At 37.8% G+C, this 19498-nt stretch overlaps 1 protein-coding gene across 1 annotated transcript in view; it reads left to right on the forward strand.

Moving 5' to 3' along the window:
* Window positions 1-19498, forward strand: part of OCA2 (OCA2 melanosomal transmembrane protein) — a 185938-nt gene that overhangs the window by 54293 nt on the left and 112147 nt on the right. Inside the window, exons 10-13 of the mRNA XM_050334190.1 lie at window positions 11646-11717; window positions 12570-12635; window positions 13726-13782; window positions 16955-17079. Of these exons, the coding sequence (XP_050190147.1) occupies window positions 11646-11717; window positions 12570-12635; window positions 13726-13782; window positions 16955-17079 (320 nt within the window). The remainder of the gene's footprint in view (window positions 1-11645; window positions 11718-12569; window positions 12636-13725; window positions 13783-16954; window positions 17080-19498) is intronic.

Raw genomic sequence — 19498 nt, forward strand, 5'->3', positions numbered from 1 at the left:
CTTTCTCCCAAAGGAGAAAACATTCTGATTCTTGGGATGTTTTTGCTTAAATCTAATCTATGCAATTTTATAGACTTGATGAAACCAACAATGTATTTAATGTTGTTCTTGAAAGCATCCACTATGCAGGAATATCAAACAGGTGCATGTTAGAAAGAAAGGAAGGAAGGAAATGAGGAAGAGCCAGGTTTACCTTTTTTTGATCTCAGCTCTACTCTCTGACCTGAGGAGCTTAGGTCAGTTGGGCTAGAAGTATGTTTTAATGTTGGTCCACAGAGACATCTGGTGTAAAGTGCTGATGTACAGAGTTCTACCCTGATATTGCTCTACTAAATTAGTTCACAATGTATTTTCAGATAGGTTTTTTCTAGTGTTGATCCTCAAAACGTGTAGCCTATTTTTATTTATTTATTTATTATTTATAGTTCTTATACTTTTCTGCTCCAAATATCTTTGTTCTTTCAGCTAAGAGTGTATTTTATCCTTTGCCTTCTTTGATTTCCATTCTTTTTTCCAGAAAAGCATTTTCCTATGTATATAACTAAACTGACTACTTATAGTCCATTCGTTCAGATTCTATAACCAGTGGTGTATGCTTGTTTCTGGTCATACAGCATGCTCAAGGAAAAGTAGTGCAGGTAAAATCTCATTGTTAGATATTAGATAAATACAGTGGGATATCTTTGATTTGTCCCATTTTCCCTGTATTGCCTACATAGAGAATTGTATAATACATCGATTACACTAAAAAGAGATCTATCTGTCTATCTCTATCTTAAAATATCTGTTAAAATATTAAAGCGTTACTGGTATTCAGAAAAGCTCCTTGAATTGCTAAAGCTCTTATTAGTAATCATTAACTGCTCATTCACAGCTATGTTGAGGCTTCATTAATTAGAAATATGTAAGGAGGAATGTTAGACATCAGTTATAGCTCATTAATTCATTAATTGAAATGATTGAATGTGTGCCCTTGTCCAATATTTTCCTTTAATAATGTATTTGTTTTGTGTTGTGTGTTAAAATGGAGTGTTAGCTGTTTACGCTACTTAAATGAGCTAGCAGAAGCAAATACGAAAGTAATGGCCTTTTAAAAGCTATTTTATAAAACATTTCATTTAATCAGGAAAAAAAGGCAGAGTGAAATTTATTACACTGGATTATTAAAAAAATAAGAAAAAATAGGAGATAGCAATAGCACAGCAAATAGCAGAAAAGTGATACAAGCAAATATCAGAAATTCTGTGACTGTCTCCATGGGTCTGTTTTTTTATCACAGGCGTTATTATTCAGCTTCATATTCTGTCTGTCTTGTAAGTATTCGTAAAAAAGACCTTGCAGGATCTTTTAAATGGCATTTTAATGATCTGACATCTTGAATAACATTTACCTGTCTGTATTTCTTCTTAAAACACAAATACTTGAAAGTGCAAGAACTGGCCTTAAAAGCTCTAGTTTCTTACTAGCATGAAGTATGGGGTTATAATCACAATTTTTATTACTTTAATGGAAATGGGGTATGTCAGTGTCTCTCCATATTACTTTTCTATTATTAACTATCTTAAATTATGAATAAACATCCCCTAAGCTTAATTTCTTTAACTCAAAGCAGAGTGATTTTTAATAGCATCTAACCAGCAGAAATTAGCTCCAGAGAAAAAAAAACTTTTATGTGGTTTAGTCTGACCATTTTTCTAGTATTGTGGGCTGGTTGAACCAGTGTTTCCTTGCAGGAGACACTTTTACAAATGAAATAAGATGTTATTACTGCAGTCTATGCTCGCGCAGTCCAGTTTTTTCTTATTTCCAGTAATGAGGCTATAACATCAGAAAATTACGCTCTAGAGAGGGAATAGGCAAAGAGAAGAAATATTCATTGGTTATATGAAGTATAATGCTAAGTGATAGCAATAGGCTAATCTTAAGGGAGATTTTTTCCTGATAAGGAAAGTCACAGAAACTGTGACTGATCACAGATGTGATCAGCTTACACAGCATGGCTTCTCACTTCCTATCCATTCTTATATTGATCTGTCTTTAAATATAGACTGAGAAGAGTGTGGATTAGAATGTTCCCACCTCCACATATATCCTCCCAGAAGATTGGTAGCAAAGGAACGAAAGAAAATCTATAGCCATTATTGGAAAAGACGGTGTAAAAAGAGAAAATAGTGGCTGCTGCACTCTGATGCCGAAATTTTGCCCCAAAAGGCACGGAGAAACTGCTTTAGAGACAAAGTTTGTTTCTTTAAAGCAGGAGGTATTTTATTGCAACACGTTGGGGAGCCCTCCAGGTCGCCCTGGGCAAAGAGCTCCGTCGTGTACAATCAGCATAGCTCTTTTATACAGTTTTTGAGTATAGGATTACAACACAATCATGTATATTCATTAAGTTGCAACATCTACTTGTAATATTCATATATAGGTGGAGTCTGGGTGGAGTCTTCAATTTGGGGAGATTTTACGGTGGGGGTTCCTGTTGCCTTCCTCTGGGCGGGGGTCGTGTGTGAGTCTTCCTCACTGTAAACTTCTGAACTTTCTTTAGATCTTCTCCTTTTAAGGCAGTTTTGGCAAACATAATAAGGTCAGGCTGACTTTTTGGCTCATCCTAGGATTTGCTGATGCTACTATTTCCTTGTTTTGTGTTATCCTAATGGTTTTAGTATCCTATTATCAACACGTTCTGTTCCTTCAGACAATTTATTACCTCCGTGGTTTCCTAATACTGAGCTTTCCTGTAGTGCTTCACATTTTTATGTTTTAACTTTTTGTTTCTCGGAGATTGCTTCCTTTTGCGTGGCTTCACTCTCTGGCCCTTGTGGGAGAGATGATATTCCTGCTGCTCTTGATTTCACTTGTTCTGGGATGAAAATATTGTGAAAAGGAATTAAAACACTGCACTTGGCAGAAGATTAGGGTCTGATTATCAGAAAAAAACATCTACTCTCTTTGGTAAGTCCGAGTGATACCTCCCTGGGCAAGAATAAAAGTTTCCCCTCATCTGCCCTCCAGTCTGGGGGTGGTAGGGAGTAAAAGAGCCCAAAAGTCATAAATGCTGTGACTCTGGGGTGTTGCACAGAACCTAAACCCAGAGCAGTGAAACCTAAACCATAAAATTCATTAGTAAAACTTACCTCGAATAGAAATCTAGCTTCCTCTGGAACAGTCTAGCTACAATCCGTCCTGGGCAGCAAGCGGTTTTGGATCCAATTTGGAGTCCCCATAACTCTAAAGTATGATTACCATTCAGAAGCCTACTTTCCCCTCTCCCCTATTTGCAACAGTGCACTATAATGAGGGCACTCTTGCTGTCCCTATGAGTAATGCTTTTAGGACATAAACTGAGGGTGGTGCATTGGGAATGATATCAAGGCACATCAGGCAGATAGAGGCAGCGTAGCTTGGTGAGGTAGGTGCTGGAGTACTGGACTGAACAAGGAGATCCAGACATAGGGCAGATCCATCTGTCCAGGGTGTAATACTCACCAAGTGGTACCGTTGATGTTGTCCCAGAAAGAACATCCCGTCACTGAGCTACCAATTAAGTGGTACAGACAGTCAGGGTTTTCTGTCATTCCTTAATGCCTTTCTCTAATTTAGGAGGAGGCTGTGACCTCTGCACATTTTGAGAGGCTCAAAGTTACTTTAAAGCAGCTGTGCAGGAGCATCACAAGTTGTTTCTTATGCGGAGAATTGAATCAGTAACCCTGAGGTGCCAGGATTTCTGCTGCTTGTGTAGAGCAGAGCCACTGCCACAAGCAAGGAGACTATAAAAGGACAGAACCAGCATCAGGAAGATAAACTAGTGCTTTTTACCTGCCCTAACTTCAGCAAAGGAAAGATAAAGGAAGTGTAAAGGAGGCAAATTGCTGAAAGATGAGAAAGGGATGAATTTCAATTAAAACAAAAATGCAGTATAATAGCAAGCAAAATTCTCAGCTGGATCCCAGCTTGATATGTTGTAATAACAATTTTGTATTATTAATCCAATATGAATATTGATTTTACGCTGACTATTGCCTGTCTAATTGTTAGATCTATCTTGGTAGAAGTCTGGCTGTGCTCTAAATATGTGTGCTTTAAAGAAAAATACCTCATTTTGGGTGCTATGATGCTTCTGAAGTATGTAAATTGTCCCTAATTAAGAACTTAATAGGAAAAAATTGCCACTGGATGGTGCTGCTTGCTATTCTAAGGACTAGGTAGGATTGTCTGCTTTAAAGGGTATTGTTGCCCAGGCTCCACTTTTCACAGAATGTGATGTTTTTTAAAATAATAGGACTCATATTTTCAACACTAAATGCAAAAACTAATTCCCAAATGTCCATTTTCTATTTTCAATTGTCTTTTAAACCTAATTTTGAGCTGTACTTTGTTCAATTTGTGAAAGACTGACAGACACAAATGGTTTGCCCTGCCTTGCATACTATGTATTTTGTGGGTTGGTGTCTTTCCTTTCTGTTTGAGAGATGCAATAGAACATTAAATTAGCTTAATTGAATGCTGCTGTTCAGCTTCTACCTTGCCTACGGCAACCAGAGGGGTAGAGAGCCATGAAGTCTTAAAATTTTAACAAGTTGTTAGAACACACATACACTTCTAATGCACACAAACAAGGATGAGAACCACTCAGTTCTTTTTGAGGCCTCAAATGCTGTCTTTTTTTCAGCAAAAACAAGGCCAAAAGTGAGTGAAAAAACATGGAAGTGTAAAGGGCAGGCTTGAAGGGAAGTGTTATGGCATGATTTAAAGAGGAAAAAAATTCTGAGAAGAAAAGTAATGCGAAGAAGAGAGATGGCAGGGATGAAAGGCTCTCCAGAGGAACTGCTAGCTAGAGCAGAAAGTTCCTTGTAAAGGTAATGCAAGTACTGCAGTTTGCCATACTGTTGTTCTTAGTGCATGGATGTAATTCTGTATGGTTGTATTATCCTACTTACTAAAGGAGGCTGCCAAATATTCACACAAGGAAAATAAAGCATATTTCCTCCACAGTTTGGTGATTTGCTCTACGTAAATGCTTTACTAGAAATTCACAATCTCATTAGTCTTGAGAATGCCAAGAAAACTAGGGAAATACAAATGGTGGCAACTTCTTCAGTTTCAGGAAATATTCTGAAACTGCAAATGTGATGAGGGTCTTTCAGTCCTCACAAATGATGCTTTTAGGACACAAAAAATGGGGCTGTATATTTGGAATGGTGTCAAAGCATGGAGTGGAGTGGATGGAGTCAGCTCAGCCTGCTGAGATTGGTGCTGGAGGACTGGATTGACCCCTGCAAGAGGGTCTGCAAGACTGAAAGCTCATTGCTAGGCCATTCTATTGTTACACAATGGCTTTGTCATGTCAGCCCACAGCAGCAGTTTGGTTTATCATCTGCTAGGTCCTTTACTGGCTCAGGACCAGAACTCTTTACTTAAGTTACATAGCAAATGTTTTGTGTAGCTAAAATATTACAGGTGTGAGCTCCTTTTTCTTACATCAGAGCCATCACAACAGGCAGAGGTTGGAAAACATCCACTTGTGACTGAAGTGATATAGATATGACAGTCTCTTCTCTTCTGTATGAATCCAATAGAAATATTGACTAGGTATGATGCGATACCTTTTTATCCCTTTTTACTTTAATATTCTGAAGTGGGAAGTTATTTCAAAACCAGACTCAATTTAGCAGTCAAACAGTCATTTTAACTCTCATCATATAGGGTTAAATCCCCTTCTGGATACTCTGTCCAACATCTGTGCAAATGCTAATGCCTTCCTTCTTAGCTCTACACTCTTTTTTTTCAGTTTTGATTTTTTCCCCCAAGTTTCCAACACAGGGAAATACAAGGGTTTCAACAGTCTTATTCATTTCTTACACTAAGGATATGTGTGTCCCTTCATTGTTAAAGGGCTGTTTGGAACCTGTTAATTTAATGTTCCATATCAGCACGAAGCTTTAGTCCATCTGGTTTTCTATACAAAGAGCAAGCAGTGATATCACTGAGGAAGAAAGCTCAAAGACACTGACAATGCAAACTGTGCACCTTGTTCATTCAATGCTTTTTGTAGAGCTATGGAACAGCAAGTACCTTTGAAGAGTATAGAATTGATTTGCAGATTTTCTATATAGAAGAGGGAAAGGAATTATTTGCTTATCAATTCTGATTTCCTTTTATGACAGGGTAACCCACCTAGTCGATCAAGGGAAGCCAGTGATGTAATCTTTTTGAATTTCAGTGAAGCTTTTGTCTTTAATAAGAGCTTATTGAATATATAAGGAATATGATTTTTATTGTTACAGGCATCAGCCATTTATTGTGCAATTAATAAGAATGCGTGTTAGTACTAAAATATGCAGCTAATGTTTCTAAATCCACAGATTTCTCTAGTCTGCTTTTAACTGATCTTGATTACATATTTCATGTATATGGTAGTACTATTATACTGAATCACCATTGATTTCCTGTAAAAATGAGTAAGCTTTTGGTCCAGGATTTTATTTTTTTCCAAGCAAGGCATAATTATGTACAGCGATGTGTTTTTGACATATTTTGACGTACAAAAGTGAGATTAATAACAAGATTTTCTAAATATTTAACCTAAAGAGAAGTCTTATTATAGGATTCACATGTCTGCTTGTATAGAATACATATGGATAGTCCCCTAATCTGCAGATGAAGATAAAAATAGCTGTTCTTACTGTCACTGATTTCTGTGATCATCTATCAGCAGCTGTACCCTACATGCTTGCTTTAAGAGCTGCTTTAGCCCATCCCTGAACACTGCATCAGCATAAGTCATACTCTCTAAACTATGTCAAGCAGGTCCCTTCTGCCTCATTAAAATCCCTACAGAATTTACTTGCTACTGCTTAACTCAGTAATTCTAAGGCAATTAATTTTACGTTATCATTCATTTAGCACTTGCTGTTAAGACACATCCCCTGCAAGGGGGATACACGAGGCATGTTACTCTGCTTTCACAAACTGGTGCTGGTCAGACAGTCCCTTTACTGTAAGTGGCATGCAGAAAGTCAAGTAAATATATCTGGGACCACAGAGCTTCCTTTCCTGCTGCTCTGACCTCATGTGTATGTGACTATATCCTGTATTTCTAATCTGTTGCTTTACCTTCTGTCCAAATTGTGCAATTTACCAAAAATAAAGCAAATTTCTGTGGATTGAGAATTTGATGCCATTAAACTTTGAAGTGGATCTACAGCAGGACAGATTTCAAAGTATTGCAAGGCTTTTTTTAACACTTTTTTTCTAACATAAGCCCAAATTTTGAGTTATGTTGCTTGACAGTTAGGAAAAATTACCTAAATTAGTTAGCTTAATTACCATTGTTTTTCTGGGATTTTCTGTTTTGATTTCAACTTCTGATGCCAGTTTTGGACTTTGGCGGTAATTTTCCAAACTAAGGGTTTTTTTGATCCACTTATGAGTCAATCAAATATGTGTTCACATGAAAGACTGAAGTTTCATCTGTATCCTGCTAAAATAGCTGGAAGGCAAAGCAGACTACCAAAATTTATAAGGTGCGCGACAGCAAATTATAAGACAAACACCATCAAGGGATCTGACTGAGGAACATATTTTCAGAGGCATTCAGGCTAATACTGTCTTGATTATCTAGAGGAAAAACAAACTCTGTCTGAAAAAAAATCTTCCACTTCTGAGGATATCTTTTTTAACCCAATAAACCTTTATTAAAACATAAAAAGGAGGAGATACAAAACTTAAAGTCAGGAAAAAAAGCTATCCTAGAGCAAATCTTACTCCCCTTCTCTCCCTCCTCTTCCCCTGAGAATAAAGGATTAAACTAGAGACTTTATAAAGTCTAAGAGGGATTTGGCTGTTGATTTTATAATGAAGATCTGAGTAACTCTGGAGGTAGGTGAAAATTGCATAAAACCTCTGTGTGGATATAGGCTTGGTAATAACTGCTTCCTTGTTAAAATGCAGCAATGCTGCCGCTCTATCAAATGTAAAATAATTTATCAGTAAAATAAGTAGTTTAATGTAACAGACTTCTCTGGAGAAAAAATGGATAAGAAATGAATTGAGGCTGCATTTGAAACTTTATATTAAAATTACTGACAGTCATCTTTCATCTGCTGTTTATCACTTATAATGAAGGACTTGTGGAAAGAAAATTTATCAAATATCTTCAGAAGCGTACTTTGGAAATATGCCTGCCCTGGATTTTAGCTGGGAAATGTATGCTCCGAAGTAGCATACAGGTCACCATCAGTTGGCTTCTAAATAATTTCCTTTTACCTCCTGGGGCACCATACATGATTTAGTGTTTGGAATTTTGAATCATTTTTATAAGGATACTTTTGCAGTCTACCAAATGATTTGATATACTCCGTGTAAAGATTCCAAAGCACTTTCAGATAGATAAAGAAATTTAAATCTAGGGAAAGCCTAGGTTGTCTAAATCCAAATTGCATTATACCTCTGGAATTATATGTTTTTAATTCATATCAAGTGCAAGAACTTGTGGCATAAATTATCTGGATTGCTTTAATTTCTTACTTTAAATAAACTCCTGAATTAATAGTATGGAAACTGTTATACATAACTAGCATTCAGCAGATTGTGTTTATCACACAGCAGGCAATCATGAGACAAATTTCTACAGAAAATTATGAAACAAAATCACTGTAGAACTTATTCTTCATTCATTCTGAATTGACGCTGTAGCATTGACCCTAGGATGTTGCTATCAACACACCTACATTACTGATGCTGCTTTGGGTATTTTCATTACCTATATAAAATTATGTAAATATCCATTCCTATTTTTGCAATTACTTTAATCTCTTAGCCTAGTAGTATGTCCTGTATCAGTGAGCTCTACAACTGAGTTGTGCATTGTAAAGAGTGAAATCTGGGCTGTATTGTTTACAGTAGAGTTTGTATTAGAAGAACTGCCCCTTTGTAAAAGGCAGGCACTGTCCTTTGCTGTTGCATTAAGTCAGCACTGCTAGGCATTCTTCAGACAAAAATGATGTTCATGGTGAAGATGCCCTTACTACAAAGAGTATGAACTCTCCACATATATATTTATAGGTATTATATTTATATCCTATATATGTTGCTGTTTAATATATAATATATTACTGTATGTTAACATATATATTATATTTATATGTATCTATAAGGTTTGCAGTTGGATTGGGAGGTGGGGAGCTCTGGCATTCAAACTGATATACTAAAAGCTGTGTATGTCCCTCGTCTGTTCTGCCTTTCTCATCTCAATGGTCATTGCTTGTTTTTTAAGAGAATGCATGAGGGTATGTGCTTTCTCAGGCATGAGAAGGATCAGATGAGTACAGATGATTTCTCACTTAATCTTTAAAAATGTCTTTAGATTCAGAAGTCCACTAAATCTTTCATCTTTTCTGGGATTAAATCTCTTGTGTTAATTTATTTCTGAGTTCTTTCAATTCTCTGCCTGAGCTGTTGTTTATGGATACACTTTGAGATTCAACCTGTAAAGATACTCATCCTCCTGCCAAGCTTCTAAAGGGTTTGAATCAGATCTGCGCTGTTTTCCAAAACAATAATAATGGAACTTGACTTAATATAATGACCTCCAAATGTATATTAGATGGAACTGTGGTTCAAAGAGTGTGACAGCTTATAACCTGCATCTCTTAATTTCTCCATGTGTAGACTTTAAAAAAAGGCCTTTGCAAATATATTATTTGTTTGGAGTTCATTTTATATGAAAAAAAAAATTAAAGAGTAATCTATCCTTTCCTAAACCTTCCCAAATCTCATTTTTGAATATATGCATGTCAGAGTTTACATAAGTGTGCTTTCAAGGCTTTATGTTACTTTAGAACTTTCACTTGTTAAGTTGCTGGAGTGAAGAGCTGTACATTTGACAAGTCTTTTTAATAGAGTTTTGCACCTTAATATTCTTTGTTCATTTTTCAGGATATATTTTCGTATATCCTTCTTGGATATAAGGGATGAAGGAACTGACAGATGACTCTTTGTACAGTTTCCCCCTCCCCATCTTTCTCCAGAAATTAAAGCAAACTTCACCTATAGGTGACAGCAAACTCTTGGAAACTGAAAATACAGTCAACCCAGTGTATGCAATTAAATATACAGAAGTGACAGCAAGAATGCTTATGTGGAAATATGCAAAAAATCCATAGCCAAACAAATCTCAGGAAACCTATGATATCTTTCTGAGAACTGCAAAAGAGCTATCTAACGTGGGTGGTGATTAGATGAGGAGAAAACCTTCAGTCTGAGGATTTTGCAGTAGCTTACACTTGAACTTACTTTGCTCTGGTAAGAAGCTGATCCCCTAAATAACAGCTAATTAGACATCTCTACTTGGCATCTTTTATTGGAGAGAGCTGTAAGGTCTAATTGCTGCACCCAGTTGTCAGCCACAACAACTATCAAACATTGTCAAATGCTTCCCGCCTTTGAAGAGTCAGAAGGGTCATACATGTATGTACACATAATCCTCTGAAACTGGAAATCAAAAATGAACCTGTGATTTATCATGCATATTTTCTGGGGCAGCTGAAATCTATGTTGTATACTTTTAGGTCATTGGGACATAAAAACCTTGGTCTAATCTCCTGCTTTATCATATAAGTAGGTTATTCTTCAGTGAATTTCGAAGAAAAATAGGGAATGAGACATATTTTTTCTTTACTCCTGAGTTAGTGATTTAAATATTTATTTTTCTAGCAATTTGGTAAATTGTGTAGTTATTTACCACTTCTGTTAAAAATCTATGTTCATGAAGGAAAAACAAAAGCAAATTTTGCTTTTCATTTACAAGCAGGCAGGAAGGTCTTGAGATACCATCATCTTACTATTTCTTATCAGCAAAATACTTCTTATGAAGTTAGCAGCAAATAAAATATTTCTAGACTATCTTATTTCTTTCTAAGAATAATTCTAACTTGTGCTGGAGTAATATTTAAATATGTTAGTAGTAAAAGCTGTCAATTAGATTTGATCTTTTGTAGTGTGATCTTCATTAATTACATTCTTATTTTTAACAGAGTTATTTTACACAATCTGTGATCTTCCAGACATAACTACAAATGAGTGTTTGGAGAAAACAAAACATTTTCAGGGCATTCTTGCTTAACAAGAACCTACAAAGAATCAGTTGGAGCACCTCCTAGGAATGCATCTTCTTCCCATGGGCTGTGAAGGGAAGCCAATAGGGCTATGCTTTTTGATCCTTAAGTTAGGGACGATGAATTGTTTTCCTTCTTGGGTGAACTGCTGGCAAACATAAGAAATTGGTACTGAAGTCCCTTCTCTACTTGGAGATTAGAGCTGAGACTTCCTAGCAGGGTTTGCACAGGCATGGGGTTTTTTTTGTGGGTTTCTTTTTCTTTAGTTTTTCGTTTGGTTTTTGTTGTTATTATTGTTTTGTTTTGATTTTTTATGGTTTGGGGTTTTTTTTGTTTGTTTGGTATTTGGTTTGATTTTAGTAACATCCTATAGTAAGGCAAGGTAATTAACCATTCTCTGGTCAGAAAAAAAACCCCAAACAAACCAAGAAAAGAATCGAGTACAGAAATTTTTATCCTTTTCCTTCCTCCTTTTTGATAGTAAAGGGATATTTAGCAGAGTCTCTGGTCAATTCTTACCCTTTGTTGCAGATTGTTCACAGGACCCTCGCGGCGATGTTGGGCTCTTTGGCAGCTTTAGCCGCCTTAGCAATTGTTGGGGAGGTAAGTTACAGAACTGTAAGTGCTAACTATGTTTTTGGGTGTGGTGTCAGGTGTCATAAACTTTCATGTTTGCCCTTTTGTGATTGGGTACATGACAGAGCAGTGCTTTTTAAGGAGAGACGTTAGGACAGATACAGTGATGGAAAAACAAGTCAGGCAGACTACTTTATAGACAAGGAGGGTACAAGAAACTCTGTAGATGCTTTTTTGTTCTGATTTGCAGGAAGTGGAGTACAACCATTTTCAGCTTAATTCAGAGTTTGTTTAATACTGTTATTTTCAGTAATGTTAGGCTACCAAGCAAACCAAAATGGAAATACATTGCTTTATACTACCCCAAATAATTACACTTCGTGCTTGCATGTTCCAACCATCTTGTTTCCCCTGCTGCTTACTCTTAGCTGATATATAGTGAAAACTTAGATTGCTGTACTCTGTTTTTTTCATAGCCACATGATTGCTGTGTTCCCTTAAATTCCCTCCAGTTTGTTCACTGGTGAAGTGGTATGCTTTTGTTACCTTACCAAAAAGGAAACTGGAGTGTACAACATAATTTGGTTATTTTTTATTTCTGTAATGCTGTGTAAGGAACAATTTGACCAACCAATAGCCTAACATAGGCTTTTGATAATGACCCACTTAGGCTGCCAGCAGTACTTTGAATTAGTAATAATAATAACAGTAGTAATGGCAATAATACAGAGTCCATTTGTGCACCTTATAGGAACACTTACTAATTTCTATCACAGCTTATTTAAACAATTAATCAATTAAGTGGAGTTTGTCTTTCATAGCTAATCACAGGTTGGGTGTTTTGTGGTATTCACTGGTAATTGTATTTTTTGATTGCAGAGGCCAAGTATGGTCAAAGTGGTGGAGTGGATTGATTATGAGACACTGGCACTGCTCTTTGGAATGGTAACAAAGATGTACCTTTTGCTCTTAATATGCTGAAATAATCAAATTCAATATAGAGATGTTTCCTTTTAAAACATTTTGTTAATTGCACTTTACTCAGATAACTTACGATGAAAATTTGGGCCTTAAGGAATTTACCAAAAGGAGGATGATCGAACCCCTGAATGAGTCTTTTGAAATGTTGTTTGTTTTCTATTTTTTTTTTTTATTTTAAATCTGTTAAATTGTGTGGATAACATGCTAGAAACATCCTCGGGGTCTATAAATGGAAAGATGGGTTTAAGGGCCAAGTATTATCATTGTCATTTATCTTTTTAATTTTGTTTACTCAAAAACTTTCTCAAACACTCTTCTGGAAAACTGGTTTTCTTTGTCTCAGTCACTACTATGTTTGGAGTGACAAAAAAGCAAGCCAGAAGTGGAGAAGAAATATCTGATTAGATTATAATCATGTATTATCTTAATCACTTTGCCCAGAGCTATTTGTGGTAAAAAGAGTTTTCCAAGTGCTGTTAAACTCTAGCACAAAATATACAAGACACAGAGACAAAATTACAATTATCTGTTGCCATTCTGAGCTTTTCTTATTTCCTGACACTGCTCTCTGCTCTCCACCTTTCCCATGGAAAAAGAAAGCAAAAAAAATATTCTAATGGGAGCAAAGATAGAAGGACAGGAAACCCCCCAGTCATGTGGGAAAATGCAAGTAATTCTTGAAGCCACTATCTTCTGTACTCTGTAGAGAATTACTGCAGAAAGCAAACACACTTATTGGTTTTTCTTGATTAATGGCATAAGGGAAATGCATTGAGTACTTATTGAATGATGCCCACTTGGTCACTACAAATAAAATTCAACCCCAGCATGACATTTACAGACTGCTTATGTTGAGAAGTAAATTTCACCATATGATGCATTAACTAACTAGAGACATCTGGCAGCTGTAGTGGATATTCTAATATGAAGCTGATCAGACTTTTAGAGCTGTGTCAGATAAGAAGTACATTTTTCAGTATCACAAACTGCTTAATTTTGTTTTTGAGTAATAATTCAGTTGCAAGCTGTTGTATTTTTCTCCCTCTTTTGGTAGATGGTTTTGGTGGCCATATTTTCAGAGACTGGATTCTTTGACTACTGTGCAGTAAAGGTAGGCTTGTTTTGGTGCTTGTGATTATTTCTGGATTAATCAAGTTAGTGTTTATTCTAATCTGTTACACCAAGCACTATCTTTGAAGAACCTTGCTCAGGGTAATGTATACTTATCACACTAGAAATGACAGTGGTCAGCGTGTAATATTGGAAAAATCTTTTAAGGATAAAAGGAAACCCTTAATGCAATTCTATTTCTAGAGGAGATCGTAAAAGGCCCCCAGCAGGGAACACAAACACATGGACAGTATAGAGCTGAGTTATTTCACTGACTTCCCCAGGAATCACAGTTCTACCATAACTGAAATCTCTACTTATGCCCAGCAGTGGGAGAGAAGAAATATGGAAATTATCATTGGCTTTAAGATCACACATGAAATACGACCACAGACCTTTTCACAGTAGCAGAACAAAAGATTACATGAAAAGGGTAATTCATTGGTAGTCATAGTCTTGGATGCATAGAAATGTTTGGGTTGGAAGGAACCTTAATGACCTAGTTCCAACCTCCACTACCATGGCCAGAGACACCTTCCACTGGGCCAGGTTGCTCAAAGCCCCATCCAACCTGACCTTGAACACTTACTGGGATGGGCATCCACAACTTCTCCGGGAAACCTGTTCCAGTGCTTCACCACCCTCACAGTAAACCTACCCTCTTTCAGCTTAAAGCACTTCCTCTTATCCTATCACTACATGCCTTTGTCAAAAGACAGCTCTCCTGTAGGCCCTCTTTAGGTACTGGAAGGTGCTGTAAGGTCCCCCCAGAGTCTTGTCTTCAGACTGAACAACCCAGATCTCTTTCAGCCTGTTCTTGTAGGAGATGTGCTCCTACCTTCTGACCGTCTTTGTGGTTCTCCTTTGGACTCACTCCAGCAGATCCACAATCTTCTTATGTTGGGGACCACAGGGCTGGATGCAGTATTCCAGGTAGGGTCTCACAAGAGTGGAGTAGAGGGGAAGAATCACCTCCCTTCTTTATGTGCAGCCCAGCACACGTTTGGGCTGCTAGTACACATTGCTGCATCATACTGAGCTTCTCATCCACCAACAGCCCCAAGTCTTTCTCCTTAAGGCTGCTCTCAGTCTCTCTCCCCAGCCTATACTTGTGCCTGGAATTGCCCTGACCCCCAGGCAGGACCTTGCAATTGGCCTTGTTGAACTTCATGCGGTTTGCATTGGCCCCTCCAGGGTTTTATCCTATGGTACTCCACCAAGCAGATCTCTGAAGAGGCCAAAGTCTGCTCTTCAGAAGACCAGGTTAGTGAGCTTGCCATGCACCCTCCTGATTGCCACAAGGACCTTGAACTCCACCAGTTTATGGGCACTGCAGCCAAAGCTGCCCCTGAAGTTCATATTCCCCAGAAGTCCCTTCTTATTGGTGAGAGCAAGGTCCAGAATAACATCTCATTGTCTCCTCTATCCCTTACAGGAGGAAGTTATCAGCAACACAGTTCAGGAAATTCCTGGATTGCTTATGCCCTGCTGTATTGTCCCTCCAGCAGATACTGGGGACATTGAAGTCCCTCCACTGGGGCTTGTGAACATGAGGCTGCTCCTACCTGTGTATAGAGCACCTCCTCATCTGCTCGGTCTTCCTGGTTGGGTGACTCATAGCAGACCCCCCCTATAATGTCACCTGTCCCTGCCCTCCCTTCAGTCCTGATCCATAAACTCTTGGTCGGTTCCTCATTCATCCTCAGGCAGAGTTTCATGCACTCCAGCTGATCATTGACATAGAAGGTAACATCCTCTCCTCACCTGCCCTGCCTGTCCTTCCTGTAGAGGCTGTATCCTTCCATTCCAACCCTGCAGTCATAGGAGCAATCCTACCATGTCTCAGTGATGCCAATAAATAAATTATAGAAATGCGTGTGCCCTGCAGCATGCATATCTCTATAACTTACTTATTCCCCATGCTATATGCTGTTTGCATAGGGGGGAACTTAAATTGTGCCCCTAGTGAAGCTGATTTACTGTCTGGAGTGGCTGTAATTCCTTTGTGGTGATCTTCAGGTGCTCTCCTGTTGACCTGTGGTCTCTCTTCATCTTCTGATCATCTCTTACTGGCACTGCCATCAAACTGGTAGAAGTGAGATTGAGAGGATTGAGGCCCCTTTCTCTGGTAACTTTAGTTTAAAGTCCTCCTCACCAGCTTGGCAAACCTATGATCAAAGGTGCTGTTCCTCTTCTCAGATAGGGGGATCCCATCAGCCCCCAGTAGACTGTTTCTCACTCCTATGGTCTAAGCAGCTGAATCCCCAGCTGTGGCACCAGTCCTGTCATAATTTGTTGATTCATGAGATCTGACTGGCCCTTTCAAACCCCTTCTCTTTGACTGGGAGAATTGATGAAAAAACTACCTGAGCTCTAGAGTCCCTTATCACCACTCCCAGGACTCTGTAATCCTTCTTGATACTCTTTGGACAGGTTCTGGCTGTATCACTGGCTGTCAGTTTGCTCTCAGAACACCCACCATTCTGCCTTGAGGGTCAGGAAGGATGAGGGCCCTTGGCCTATGTAGATGTTCACAAAACAGTTCCTGGTTGCTGGGTTGTGGGGACTTCAAGTCTCTCCACTTGACATGTTCTGAAGGATTGTAGGGTAAATATTGCCCAGGATGAGGGACACTTACACCTGCTGCAAAGCTTCATTTTCTTCAGAAGGGTGGCAAGAAAGAAATCAAAACTGACAAAGATGACTGCTTTGAGCAGAACCCCTAAACAAAGAATATGTGGACACAACCCCTGCCTATACAGATGCCCAGTCTGTGTAGCCCTGGCAGTGCTGCTCTGAGGATGGGGGATGTGTGCCAGCTTGTGGAGGGGATGAGAGATCTGAGCCATGTTACTCTGCCTGGGCATACTGGCAGAAGATGGGGCTCAGCCCTGCTCCTGCCACAGACCCCGTTCATGGCTGGCAGCAGAGCGTGATATTTCTCCAGACTTGTTTCTTCATTTGCATGACGGGAATGTTTGCCCACTTCCAATAAAAGTTTTTTTTCTAAATTAATTAATATTGGAGAGGGTGCTGTTGGAGGTATGTGGAATAGTAAATGCTCTGAGCTCACTATAGCTCAACTTTGATCAAGTTGCTTTATCTACTGTTTTTTTGGAAACTACACTGGAGGAATCTAGTCTTTTAATTTTGTTTCTATTTGTTTTTCCTAGGCTTATCGATTCTCTAGAGGCAAGGTATGGGCCATGATTACGCTTCTGTGCCTCATTGCTGCAATTCTTTCTGCATTTTTGGACAACGTTACCACTATGCTTCTCTTTACTCCAGTAACCATAAGGTATTTTATTGTTATGGTTTTGGACTTGGTCTTTTATAGCCAGCAATCAGTAGAAAACATGTGTGCAAAATGCTTGTTTGGATTTTTTTTGATCATTTAAATGGAAATCAAAACTTCGAATACTCTTACTGTAGTAGAATAAAAAGATGGCACTTTCAAAGGGATGTGTTGCCTTTTCGCTTTGCATTAATATTGAGCACATATGAATTCTGTTATACTGCCTTGGCAGCTAACTTTTCTGGTTTGTCTTCATATCTGAACTGCAATAGCATATTGGACCATATACTCCCTAGTAGAAGAAATTTTTTTTCCTATAAAGCAGAGCGAATTTTTTAGTTAAAGCTATCTTATCCTTTGCTGGCTAATATCTGTATACAATTTTAGATGTTTTAAGGAGATTGTTATCCCTTCTAATACTAGTGACAAATGTATTAAAAAAAAAAAATCCAGATTTCAACTAACAGCTTTGTTTTGGAAAATGGGACTCCACATTTTCTTCCTGTTGGTGACCATGTAATTGTAACAGCCACTGGTTAATTGCTCAGTTTGAGATTAAATATTTGGAACTTGGAATAGAGAACAGTGAATTTAATTATTTCAGATTTCTTTAAATTAATAACACCTGATTTGCAACTCCATTTAATCAATGTGGGATTATAAATTACTCTTTAACCTAAATTTAACCTGTGTCTGGTCTGGCAAATCTGTTTAACCTAGTTCAGTTTTGGAAAGATCTAATGAGTTTTTAAAATGATCCTGAGCGATGTAATGCTTGCAGTCATTATCATGTTAAAGTACACAAAAATTCTATTAAGATATGCCCCCACTTTAAAATGCAGTGTAAAACGCTAACAAACAATTTTGCAAGTGGAATTTATTCTAGACTGGGAAACAGCTGGTTGATGAAAGCTCCATTTGTCTTCTGTCTGATTACTTTTTCAAGAGATCACTTTGTCCTACCTTAATCAATTATCACACCTCTAGCAGTAAGCAGCACTGAAACTACTGAACACCAAGGTTTTCTTTAGTTATGTTGCAGAATATTTTGAATAAACTATTGCACAGAGTATTCTGGTTTGGAAGGAACCCACAAGAATCATCAAGTCTTAAGTGAATGGCCCATACAGGGGATTGAACCTGCAAACTTGGTGTTAATAGTACCATACTCTATAACTAGGAATAGTTTGAAGTCCAGAGATTAATGTAGCATAAAAAGGTTTCCACAGGTAGAGCTACTGTACTATTTATTGTGTTTTCAAAGAATCATAGAATAGCCCAGGTTGATGGTACCTCGAAAGAACTTCTGGTCCAACTTTTCATGGGAAAACCTAGATGAAATTATCTGGCACTCTTCAGTCAAATCTTGAAAAACTCTAGCAATGGGACTCCACCACATCCCTGGGAAGCTTGTTTCAGTGGTTAACTGTTCTCACCATAAAATTTTTTTTTCTTATGTAAAGATGAAATCTCTCCCTTGTACTTGTTGGCCCTTGTCTTCTGGATCTTTCCGTGTGGATCCTTGTGAAGCCTGCCTTTGTAGCCTCACTTTACTTAATGAACTTTCATACTAAATGTATACTAAGTACTTTAGTTTTACACTAAATGAGCTCATAACACTGAAGGAGGAGGAAACTCAGTATGTGGGAAACATTTGTATTTGAATCACTATCAAAGCTAAAATAAAATTTTAACTCACCTACTAAAACCAAACAATTGCCGAGCTCAAAAAGCTTCATGCTGGGGGTCATTTTTTGTTTTTATATTATTGCCATTGCCTCGAGCTTCACTGTGTTGCACTGTGCAGTCATTGCCATGGAGATGAAGCTTGCAGAAAATCTTACTGGCTCTATGAATATGAGGCTTTCTATTTCCTCTAATAAGGCATAAACCATGATGCTTGTTTCACTCTGCATTTTGTAGTAAGCTGATAAAAAAAAGGTCATACCTACTCCTTTTTAGCTGTAGTCTATTTTCAAGATACTTTGTTATTGGGAACTAGGAAAGGCTAATGATCATACACATGAGGAGTTGTATAACCAGGGCAAGCAAACTGAAAACTGTGACCCTGACATGTAGCTAACACAGTCTGATGGTTTTATACTTTGGGCTTAGTCTTTCCTGACTTATGTCAGAGTTCTCATTTCAAGACATCACTAGGTCCATCAAAGAGAAAGAATCACTGAAAGAAAGTTAAGGTTGTATTTTTAAATATTAGGAAATCAAGGAGCAACGGAGTTAAAATACAAGTATGGTTGTGGTCTTGTACCACAATTGATACATTTGGGCCAGTTGTACTACAAAGTATCTTTTAACCAAATGGTTTCAAACTGTTGGGAAAGGAGTGTATTTTTGCACAGTTATTATTTTCTGCAGTTTTTATGTGCTGATATATATGTTATCTGATGGTGTTTTTTCTGGG

This window comes from Myiozetetes cayanensis, unplaced genomic scaffold, assembly GCF_022539395.1.
Source record: "Myiozetetes cayanensis isolate MyiCay16 unplaced genomic scaffold, myiCay2020 scf5-8, whole genome shotgun sequence".
Classification (NCBI taxonomy): Eukaryota; Metazoa; Chordata; class Aves; order Passeriformes; family Tyrannidae; genus Myiozetetes; species Myiozetetes cayanensis.